Below are 12,828 nucleotides of genomic sequence, written 5' to 3'. Positions count from 1 at the left end.
AAATATTCTGAATTGGCAACTTTAAAACTCTTCTACCATCTCTATGCCTTCACTAAAATACTGGAAAAAACTGTATTTATTTTATTTTGAGGAATTTGATCATTTTCCATGGCACACCTCACAATCTTTCACGGCACACTAGTGGGCACAGTGGTTGGGAAACACTGGTTTAGGTAGCCAAATTATATTACAGAAGATTTTTGACATCTCTCAGACAGCCATAGTTTCTTCTCCTGTCTCCAGCATTCACTTTCTTGGAGTGCATGTGAAGGGGGTGGGGAGGGGTGACAGCCATTAGCAGTAACAAAAATTTCAAATTAGAAATGAGTCAAGTTATTGCTTGCATTTGAAGCAGGAAGTTTTACATCCAATCACAGTAATGATGTTAACAAATAAATCAGACAATGCACAGGCAATTTAGTGATATCCCCACAGTTGTGGTCTTGACCGGTCTTGAAATAAAATCCAGAGTCCTCTTTGTCTGAGAACGAGACAAGACAGAGTAAAAATGCGGTCGATTCCGAGACAAGACCGAGACCTTCAAAAAGTGGTACTACAACACTGGAGCCCACACACAATGTAATCTGATGTATAGATAATTAGATAATCCACACGAAGCACTTTGTGCACACAGCAGATAATGTGCTATCTAACTAAAAACATGTTAGCTTTCCTGCATCAGATGACTTCATCAGAAATGATGTAGTATGTTGTCCAGCATCATGGAATGCTAAACCAAACTTATTAGGATTCAGATTGTTGCAACCAGAGGTGGAAGTCATCCAAATATGGGCAGAGGTGATCGTTAACTCTAATTACAAATGGCCGCCACGAGATGGCGGCAAGTACATGACACAGACTCGATGACTCAAATGACACAGAAAGGAACCGAATGAGATCTCGTTACTCATGCGTGCAAGCTTTGGAGAGAGAGCATACCTTTGGCCATTTGTGTAATTACTTATTATGTTTAATTATTATGTTTTTATTTGTTTGGACAGGCTTTTGGACACTTGAAGTTTTTAGAAACTTTGAGATGTTTTTGGACACTAGGATAAATTATTTTTGCAATGCTATAACTTTTTTTGCTTTGTTGTATCAACAAAATGTTTTACTCCGTACAAGTGACATGATTGAGAACCAAGTAAAAGCAGTTTTTTTCAGAGCTACCTTATTTACACCCTGAGATATATAATGTAAAATCAGAAAAATAAGAGAAAAAGTTAACTTTTGGCTCAAGTTGTTTTGTGATTTTTCTGCAGATTCTTAGGCTGAAAGTCTCAGAATTTATCATAATCAATATCATTAATTATTTTTATTTTTTTAAATTTATTTTTTTAAGTATTCTTTAAAATGATAAACATTTGACCCTCCTTGTTTTTATGTTGAGTTATAAGCCTTCATTTTGGGTATGCCACTGAAACAGGAAATCTTTAAAAACACCTTCCGTGCTTAAAGGGTTAACTATATTTGTTAACATGAACTAACAATGAACAACATCTTTACAGCATTTATTAACCTTGGTTAATGGTAATTCCAACATATACTAGTGGATTTTTAACTGTAAAAATTTTATGTAAACATTACTTAATGCATTATAAACTAACAATAAACAGTTTTAAATTTGTAAATGAACATTAACCAGTATGAATAATTTTTGTAAAAAATGTTGATGAAAGATTACAAAGTCAAAACCTTTTTTTCTTTAAAAAAAAATATGTGCACCAATAGATAATTCAGAACAAGATGAGGAATGTGCCCGTTATGAAGGACTGTAGTCATATTTGAGACTGGGAGTGAATGGTTTTGCTCTGGCAATAAATAGTGTTTGGCAATAGTACATAAATTATTAAATTACTTTTTTTGCTGTGTGCTGGCTAATAGCTTTATTTTCACCGGCTCTAGGAAGCTGCTACTCTATGAGAGCAAACGCAGATCTGGTGAGGATAATGTGTGATGTATTTTGGGCATGATATCAAATCACTTAAGTCACATTGTAAGGTCTGTGCCAATTGATTGGATTATTTAAACCAATTCACCCAAAAAAGAAAAAAAATATTTTGTCATTTACTCACCCTCATGTCATTCCAGACTGATTGTAGTTTGATTTTGGCCACAGATGGTCGAAAGTTCTGCAGCTGAAATCGGTCTATGCTTACCGAATTTTGAATCACTGCCCCCAGTGGCTGAAACTGGAAGTGTTGTTGAACATATGGTGTGAGGTCCAGTTTCTGGGTGAAATGTCCACAGAGTGGTGCCCTAAAGCAAGTTGTATTTTTAGTTGTAAATGATGTAACACAATCATCAGGGATGCATATTTTATCAACTCGACCCCCTAACCCCAACTCTAAACCTAACTGTCAGTGTAGTAAAATTTATACCGGAAATAAGACCTCCGAATCATGCTTACCATTGTTTATGTGATCGCAATTACTTCCCGGTTTCCAAGGAACCAGAACATGAACCTGAGTTTGCTCAGTAGCACCATAGGAAAAGGTGAATACATTTTAATTGACGCAAATATGTCTGTTGGGAGATACCGCTTGCCATCAGGGTACATGAACATTTGGAATTAACATGTCCATTTCCTGTGTGATCATGTTGATCGTTGCTGAGTTATATGATTTTTATTTTTCAGTGGAACACAAAAGGAGGTATGTTGTCGAATGTTAATCATGTACTTTTCCTTACAGTGAAAGTAAATGGACATGGGGCTGTCAAGCTCCAAATATGGCAAAATGCAAATGTGTTTGCAAAAGTGTGAAGATGAGCACAAACGCATGTAAACATACATGCACACCAGTTCAGACGTGTTATAATCTAGGGCAAACTGGTAAAACAGCAAGCTTTTGATCTATTATTCATGTTACTCTCTCATGTTTGTATGTATATGCCAATAAAGCAAGTTCCAAACTTAAAATATAGGCTAAGTAATTACAAATATTCAGGAGTATTCCAGAATCAGTGCACTTTTATTGCCACATGTAATGTGCCTTTTGATTAACTATGGTTTTGACTATGGCAGTTTTTCCCTTTTAAAAGAATTGATCAAAAGCTGATGGCACAAATCACTTTGTCGGCACCAATTGTTTTCGATAAACCCGAACCAATAAATTCAAAGAATTTCACCTTTCTCGTCTCTAGTGGTCAAAGTAAACTCAAACGTCCTCTTTGCTTGTACTGTGCACCCTTTTTTCATGAGGTGGCCCTGATGGCAGCTGTAAACACATTTTCTTGTACCAGTTGTACCCAGAGCCCTTTGCTTGTGCCTGCTTTCCGACACGTTCGGTGTGCACTTGCCATACATACCTCATTTGCCTCTCTTCCCAGGTGGTTGTTCACACCAAAGCAGGCGAGCGGCTGTACCGAATCTCACCTTGGGCAAAGTATGTGACCAAGCAGGAGTCTGTCATCTATGATTGGGTACATTGGGACCCTCCTCAACCTTACATTGTAAGTGATTATTCCCTCCATTGATGGTATGTCACAACCTTTTATTTTGCAGTGAGCTACCATGGGCCCTCAACTTTCAACCCTGCAATTGCTAATAAAGGATAACTAATGCATTTTTAATTTGAATGACCTGCTGTGTGTGAAGAGTACGCTTGTAAGGACATCTGTGTATTATGCTCATTAATTAAAGCAAACTTACTACTTTTAAAAGAAGGACATAGAAAATGCCTTTATGGTTGTGTCATGATTAGTTTCTATAAAATATGTTTCTCTGTGGCAAATTAATGTTAGTTTGTTTTTAAGGGATAGTTCACCCAAAAATGAAAATTCTGTCATTTGGTTCCAAACCCATGTGGCTTGTTTTCTTTCTTTTGTGAAACACAAAAGGTGAATTGCTGAAGAATGTCCTGGCCACTCTCTTTCATATTTGAAAGTGAAAGGGAACTGGGGCTTTTAAGCTCTAAAATAAAATAAAATAAAAAAAAAAAAAAAAAAAAAACACCTTAAAAGTATCACTAAAGTAAAGATAAGAGCAGTAAGGATTATCTTCAAAATGGAAATGAGCGTACCATGGAAGAAAGAAGGTAGTAGGGGTTTGGAACAACTTGAGGGTTACTAAATGATTACAGTATTTACATTTTTGGGTAAAATAATAATGACTTTAGACATCTTTTCAGTAGACTGTGAATTATTTATGCCTGTTAAAGTCCTTCAGCCATGTCATGATATGACAATATTTCCAAATTGTATTCACTGGTACCCTCTTATCCTGCTGGCATCTAGTTTTGGCATACTGTGATGTTAGATTTGGTCAAGGAATAAATTGAGAGAATTTCCCCTGTTTTTCTTGTCCCAGCACAAGTACCCTCGTCCACAGAAGCCCAGGAGCTTACGGATCTACGAGTCCCATGTTGGCATTGCTTCTCCAGAGGGAAAAGTGGCAACTTACAGCAACTTTACACACAACGTGCTGCCCAAGATAAAAGAACTTGGTATGGAACTGCTTCATTAACTCTAAGCTGTTGCATTAGTGGAAGTTTGTATTTACTTTTTTACTTTATCATTGCTAGTTACTCATTCCTATACATTGCCTTTTTTTGTGTGTGTGTTTGTTTTGTGTTTTGATGAATAAAAAAACATTTAAATGAAAATACATTTTTTTTTAAATTTTTTTTTTTTTTTTTTTGGTCTTAATAATTTACATCATCAGTACATGATTTCTCCCTTTTTTTATTTTCTTTGTGGCCTTTTAAAAATGTATTAAAGCATTTGTCAGGTGTATTTTACTTTCAATTAAGAATTGAGCCAAAGTTTTAATACTCCTCTTTCCTCAAATCATTGTTTTAACTTGCATACATGACAAAATAAAATAAGAGACAACTTAATGAAGAGGGTAATGCTAATTAGAGTATAATGTTACACTCTTTGAGACACTCTTTCTTATCTTTTTACAAACACAAAGCGCAATGGACTTGATTAAAGTGTAGAACACATTAGATAAGATAACCCTCAGTACCAAATCTATATGACACTATATTTTATATACTGTATATATGCAAAAGTAAAAAAAGCACCATGGTATATCTGTTTTTATACAAATTGTTTTCTGGTAATACTATTTTAAAAACATGTACAGTACAAGAGTATTACCACAGTTCCAAAAAAGTAGCAAAAAGTACCATTGCAATACCATGTTTTTTGGACACATACCATAGTAAATCCACACTTGCAAAAAGTACAATGGTAATACCATGCTTTTGGACATGGTACCATGGTATTGCCATGGTATTTTTAAAAGTACCTTGGAGTACCATGTAAATACCAATTTCATCAACATGGTACACTGTATACATCAAAGTACCATGGTGTTACCATCAGATACCATCACTCTACCATAGCACCACCACAGTACTTTGGGCATGTTTATTTATTTATTTGTATTTATTTATTTATTTTTAAAGAACTATGGTAATTCAGTTGTATTTTTTGAAGGGGCTTGACATACCATATAAACACCATTGTACATTTAATGGTAATCATTAGGTTACATGGTATTTATCAAAGTACCATGGTACCATCTGATACCATCTCTGTATCATGGTACCTCCTCAGTACCTTTTTTTGCAAGGGTAGAAACATTATTTTTAGCTCAGGACATTCCTCCTCCATATCACAAAGTGTCTGAGCTGCAGTGGTGCTTAACCTGCCAGACCTGCTGCATGGATGATGAGTCATCAGCCCCAGCGCCAATGTTCTGGGCACACTGTTCTCTCAACCAAACCTTTTTTGCAGGTCAACACACTGTTTACAGGCTTTAGCTGCATTGTGGAGTGTTCATTAGTGCTGGCATGAATGGAGGTCGGAGAGAGTGTTTTAAGTGTGTGCTGGGATGTGTTTTGGAGATGCAGTGTATTTTTGAGTATCCACCAGGCACATGAGATTAGTAGTCTGGGGTTTAGTGATTGAGGTGATGTAACAGTTAATCACAAACATTTGCAAACATTATCTTGTGCTTCATGGATCCTGAAACATTTATTGTTGGCTGGTGTATCTGTCATGTTGTCTAAGGGGTTAGGCTAGGGATGATAGTTATTACCATAAAAGTTGCTAAACATTTATCTTAGTCAGAGAGTATTTATGAATCTGTTGAATTGCTTTTAAAAGGGGCACACTTTTTTTTTTTTTTTTTTGGTTTGCGGAAATTGCCTTTGTTACTCCAGAACAAGGAGTTGATAATGGCTTCATTAATTCAAAATGTTAACTTCAGCTCATGTAACAGATTGCTTGATGAGGCAGTTTGCTTTATCTGAATTCTCGTTTTGTGTTTGCAAGATTCCCTGTACATCCAATGAGAATGGAATCAATAGGGGTGCTTGCTAGGTCCCCAACCATATCTTGTTACCAGAATATCATAAAAGTTTGGGAGTTGTTTCTTTGGCAGTCTGCACAAGCCTGTGTGGGGGCCCACCATATCTAGGCTCTACAATACTAAAGTATAGAGATTTGGGAAATCATGGAAAAATTGTCAGGCAAAGTACAACATTGTTGCACCTGTGTTTAATACGCCGGTATATGTTTTTTCAGATGTGCATGTTGTGCACATTTCTACTACAGCATTGTGGAAAAGGGTTTTGCACAGGCAAGCACCACTCAATTTTTTATTTTTTATTTTTTTACTTATTAGTGGTGCTTGCTTTTGTGCCCGCTAAGCTGTCTTGGTTCCGGAAGTATTTTTCCCATTCATTTTTTTTTCCATAGGGATTTGAAAAAAATCCTTTATAACAGAGTTTTAAGCCATGAACCAAACCAACCAACACTGAGGTGAATCACAACATTACAAACTTAGATTTTAAGCAATGATTGTAGATTTTTTAATGAGGGATTTAACAACAATCCCATGAAATATTGCAAATCACGAAATTAAATAAAAGTAATGGAATAATATAAAACTAATGATTTAAATTGGTTGATCATACGTATAGAATCTGTATTTTTTAAGTTTATTGCAAAATTATTCGGTTATATACAAATATATAAGTAGTTTGTGAGTGTAGGGAAATGACTCGATTGTGTCATGGAAGTTGGTGGTCGATGCTGAGCATTTTAGCTGCAGTTTGTTTGCTATGATTCTCTGATTGGCTGTTTTTGCCACATAGTACTTAAATAATATTAGTAAAATTTAAGTGAACATTTTATTAAAACATTTCACAGTTTGAACTTTCCTTATAAACACTAGTTTAATCATGTACCACAGGACATACAATGCTTTCCACAGGAAAGCTTAATGTGCACTATGTAGTCTTTTAGACAATATCACCTTGCATTACTGGCAATAGAATTAAGACCTCAACTTTTGGTGCACAAAACACGATGACGGTAACAATCAACAGATAATTGTTTTGATCATGAACGGGTAGAAAATGAACTTCAGACTTCATAAAACAAGAAGTTTCCAAATGTAACACTAAAACATTGTAAATAAACTTGCAAACAGTGAAACCATGCAAGCTCATTAATTATTCAAGCCCTGTGCATACTTGAAATACCAACTTCGAAATGTTAAGTAAAATTTACCTATTTTATTTACCTGTGAAATTTTCTCAAATTTAGCGAATGAATATGACAAGGTTTTCTACTTTAGGATTGATACATGATGATGCATTGTAAAGATAACAAGCAATCATAAATAATATTTACTTACGTATAAGCTAGAACATAAATTTTTACATGTTTGAATTGAGAACAAATGTAAAATGTACTTCATATTTTCGAGTTCACACTTAATCTAACTTATTCAATGTAGAAAGTACTTCATCTTTTCTGCTATATTTACTTCACCACAATTATTTCTTTTTAATTTTTTTTAGTGCAGGACCATGGGTAATGTAGTTCAACTCCCCATGGAATGCCTTTATTAAACTTATTTAATAAATATATTTAATTAATATACTACTAATTTCTTGTTCAGCCAACTATCTATTCGCAATATGAGAACTTTGAGAATTTTGTCACCATTTCAATTACTTTTATATGAAGTTAACTGCAGTCATTGCCTCTGAAGAGAGAGGTATGTCTTGCAAGGCAGTACGTACAGTTGTTTGACATAAACACACAATAGACCTCAACCCTTCACACAAAACATATAGCAAACCTCATTTAGTTAAAGATGAGCTCACCACCCAACAATTGACTAAAAGTAATAACAAAAAAAACAGCATAAATAAAGTCAGCAAACAGCACAAAAATAAGCCTATAACACTACCACTTAATTTATTTATTTTGCAATGCATGCTGGGAACTCTCAAACCAGCATTATTGTTCAATATGAAATTATTTGTTTAGACAAGTTGGGACAACATTTGAGGGAATATTGTTGGTCTAACATGTGCTTTTATACACAGTGGCAAGAAAAAGTATGTGAACCAGGGTTTTCTGCATTAATTGGTCCTAAAATGTGATCTCATCTTCAAAGTCACAAGTGTAGACAAACACAATGTGGTTAAGCTTACAACACACAAGCAATTATAATCTTTCATTTATTTATTGAACACATCCCATTAAACATTCATAGTGCTGTGGAAATGTAAGTGAACCCTTGTATTTAATAACTGGTCGATGCTCATTTTGCAGCAATAACCTCAATCAAGCCTTTCCGGTAGCTGCGGTTTAGACCTGCACAATGTTCAGAAGGAATTTTGGACCATTCTTCTTTACAGAATGGATTCAGCTCAGCCATATTCTTAGAATGTCTGGTGTTAAAGGCTCAACTGAAATAATTCCACAGTATCTCGACTAGGTTAAGGTCTGGGCTCTGACTGGGCCACTCCAAAAGGAAGATTTTCTTTTTTTGAAGCCATTCTGTAGTGGATTTACTTTGATGATTAGGGTCATTGTCCTGCTGCATCACCCAACAACTACTGAGCTTCAGCTGGCACACAGCCACCCTGACATCATCCTGCAGGATATCTTGATAAACTTGGGAATTCATTTTTCCTTCGATGATGGCAAGCGGTCCAGGCCCCGAAACAGCCCCAAATCATGATGCTCCTGCCACCAGACTTCCCAGTTGGGATGATGTTTTAATCTTGATATGTGGTGCCCTTTTTATGCCATACATAGTGCTGCATGTTCTTCCCAAACAATTCAACCTTAGTTTCATCAGTCCACAAAACATTTTCCTGGTAGCATTGTGTAGTGTCAAGGTGTTCTTTGGCAAACTTCAGGCATGCAGCAATGTATTTTTTGGTAAGCAGCGGCTTCCTTCATGATGTCCTGCCATGGCCATGTCCGGCCTGTTTTATGTTTTCTGTATAGTAGTCTCATGAATAGAAATGTTAACCAGTTCCAGTGACTCCCAAGTATTTAGCTGTCACTCTAGGGTTCTTTTTCTTTTTTTTTTTTTTTTACCTCATTGAGCATTCTGTGGTGTGCCCTTTGAGTCATCTTGGCTGGACGGCCACTTCTAGGGAGAGCAGCCACAGTACTAAATCATCTCCATTTATAGACAATTTGAATATCTAAGCTCTTTGAGATAACTTTGTTACCCTTTCCATCTTTATGCAAAGCAACAATTCTTAATTGTAGGTCTTCTGTAGGGCTGTCATGATTACTCGATTTAATATGATTACTCGATTAAAAAAATTCCTTGATTACAAAATTGCTGAATCGAAAATTAGGCGGAAGTGACGCAGTCCACAGACTGGTCCGAACACATAATGACAAGAGGTGCCAGCTGTGTGATAGCACTTCACTTTAAATTTGAAAAACAATGCAGGACCTGACAAAACCTATCACCACTTCAGTAATGCAACAGAAGTAATAAACGAGTCCAGTTTTCACAGACCCGCCAGACAGACACTGATGGATGTCACACTGAACTCAGCAAAAAAAACACATTGGAATGCACACTAAACCTATTTATCTACACAGTCGTTTGCAATATAGGCTTTTATGAAGCAACATAAAATAATGTCATGAAAAAGACGTCTGTCGGTCTTAATGAAACTTACACACGTAGTGACGGATGTACAGACACTTTCTGTTCAGTAAATCTCACTGAATTCAGACGATCTAAAAATGCTATATCCTGCTGATTGTAATTTGTGTTCCGTGCTGTGTAAATTCATAACAACAACATTGTAAATATGATCTTCCTCCTCATATAAATTAGATTTCCTGCACGATTTTGGAATAGTTCGCAATGCCCCACTTCCGATAAATATTTAGTAGTTTATGGCCTCAGTTCAACGTAGGAACCCAGATAACTATATTTACTGAATAAAGCCAGAGTTTTGTGTGCTGTCAGTCAAAGCTCAACATGTACTTGCAATTAAAGCCACAGAGCTGCGCGTCTCGCACCCCGCAGATGCAATATAAAACTTTGGCTTACCTGAGAGTGTAATGGCTAGTCTCCACTAGATATTATTAACAGTGTTTACTCGAGAAAGAACTGAATGTCTATATCAGTACGGGCATTTTACATGGTAGGCTACTGGACCTGGCAAGCGAAAAGCTTTTGCGATCTGTGCAGTATGTAGCACACGCGCAACAATGCCAGCAGCTGCAGCGCAACACAAGAGAGTGAAAGCATTTATCTCTCAATGATGTGATTACTGTAAATATTGTATTCCATGTTGCATGTAATAAAACCAAATAAAATGGCTTTTATACCTCCATAAAATAGTTTAATCACGAATATAACTCATCCTCAATAAACAAGATTGTTGGACAGACATTTTCTCTGAAAAGATCTAAATATTTTATGGCCTGCTGTTTTCCCATATTTGAGTTCTAAACTGAAATGGGCAGATCTGTTGAAATAGTTAAAGAAAAAAATTATTTTGCATAAAAAAAAAAAGGTGGGCACACCTGGAGTAGCCAAGCTTTGTCAGCTGGAATTATATAAATTTTTTATATTATATATCTGTTTGGGTGTCTGTTGGCTTTAGAAATTATTTGCACAATTGTTTTGTTGTTATTCAATCATACCTTGCATTTAAACTTAGGCTAATATACACATTTTAGCCAAATGTGACTCCACCTCGACAACCTATGTAATCTGATTTATTAAATAATTTTTCAGATTACTCAGTTCATCTTCAGAGTAATCATTAGATTACTTGATTACCAAAATAATCGATAGTGACATTCCTAGTCTTCTAAGATCTATTTTTTGCGATGCATGGTCCACGTCAGCAGATGCTTCTTGTGAATAGCAAACTCAGAGTGTCTGAGTGCTTTTTATAAGTCAAAGTAGCTTTAACCCACACCTCCAATCTCGTTTAATTAATAGGATGCCATGTTTGCCAACTCCTGATTCTAATTAGCTTTTGTTGACGTCATTAGCCTAGGGGTTCACATACTTTTTCCAACCTACACTGTGAATGTTTGATTGATGTATTCAATATTTACAAGAACAATACACTAATTTGTGTGTTATTAGTTAAAACAGATTGTGTTTGTTCACTATTGTAACTTAGATGAAGATCAAACCAGATTTTAAGACAAATTTATACATAAATGCAGGTAATTCCAAAAGTTTCACATATTTTTCTTGCTACTGTAGATGCAAAGTAATTCACATTTTGAGTTTCTGTGACTTAAAAAAAACAAAAAACATAAGCTGGATAAAATGGAATTTCATCTTTTACAGTGTACTTTTGCTCTGAACATCGTTTAGGGATTTTCTAAAATCCCTAACCCAGTTCTTTTATGTCTGCCAAAACTTTGACATGTAACTTGTCCCACACCGTTTGTCATGCAACCACTTTCAACACAATAGAAACATTACAGAACACAATATCTCAACACCAGAACATTTACCAGACATTAGGGTGGGCTCTTTTGACTAGGGCCAGTGGGCTGGGACCCTTGGTAGGCTTCGTTAAGCACTTGAGGGTCCCTAGGATCCCAAGCCATATCTTGGCACCAGAACATCTAGACATGGAGATGAGCTCTTTTGACTTGATTTTTTGTTTGTTAACTTATTGTTTTACAATATTGTGCTTACTGCTGCACATATTCCCCGAATAGGGGTCCTTAGGCCACTGGGGCCCCCAGGCATATCTAGGCTCCGAAATATAATAGAGTCATGGGAAACTATGGAAGAATTGTCAAGCAAACTACAATATTGTGGCAGAGAGATTTGCACAGGCAAGCGCCACTCACATTTACTTATATCCTCAACTTTCTACAAACCTTTTTTTGCTAGTAGGCAAAACAGAAGCATATGTGCAACCATGTTAACATTGTCCGTCCATCCACTTAAATTTCTCTCTACTATATGATGTAGTTTTTCTATAACAAATATTGCGCTAGAATATTTCATGCACACATCCATGCATGGTATCCATATATTCTTGAATGTACTGTATTGCTCTGTCCCTGGAGCTCTCATTGTTTGTGGTAGCTGGTTGCCATTTCCCTAGAAAATTGTGTCTCTGCCATATGAAAAGCTGCAAAAAGCATTCTGAATGTGTGTACACGTTTGTTTGTGCATGTAGGCTCACGCATCGTCGGCGAGATGTTTCCTCCGAGCCCCTGCTGCTGTCACACCTCATCAAAAATCCCCAAACTTTCTCTGAAGCGGGGCGAAGAAGATGGCTAGATAGGTAGATAAATAAATAAACTATCTGCTTAGACAAAACAACATTTTGAGACAAGCTAGGGTCTCCCTATTGAGTCTTTCCAATGCAGTTTCAAAGCAGTGTCAGAGCCGCTGCAGCTTGTTGTAGAGGCTTGTGTTAGCGTAAAAGACCTGGCTTGTTCTGTGGACACTCGCCTGTCAGAGCTGGAGGGTGGAAACAAGCAGGTTGTTTTGTTGGGTTTCACAGTTTGGGTGATGCTGGTGTACCTAAGTGTTCACTGTAGTCGTGT

General features: G+C 36.3%; 1 protein-coding gene across 1 annotated transcript in view; it reads left to right on the top strand.

Moving 5' to 3' along the window:
* The window catches only part of LOC127421889 (1,4-alpha-glucan-branching enzyme-like), a 280,638-nt gene that overhangs the window by 50,864 nt on the left and 216,946 nt on the right, over window positions 1-12,828 (top strand). Inside the window, exons 4-5 of the mRNA XM_051665092.1 lie at window positions 3,331-3,453; window positions 4,310-4,445. Of these exons, the coding sequence (XP_051521052.1) occupies window positions 3,331-3,453; window positions 4,310-4,445 (259 nt within the window). The remainder of the gene's footprint in view (window positions 1-3,330; window positions 3,454-4,309; window positions 4,446-12,828) is intronic.

Source organism: Myxocyprinus asiaticus, chromosome 31 (assembly GCF_019703515.2).
Source record: "Myxocyprinus asiaticus isolate MX2 ecotype Aquarium Trade chromosome 31, UBuf_Myxa_2, whole genome shotgun sequence".
NCBI classification, from domain to species: Eukaryota; Metazoa; Chordata; class Actinopteri; order Cypriniformes; family Catostomidae; genus Myxocyprinus; species Myxocyprinus asiaticus.
The sequence above is the reverse complement of the archived record's forward strand: the minus strand, read 5'-3'. Positions and strand labels throughout refer to the sequence as shown.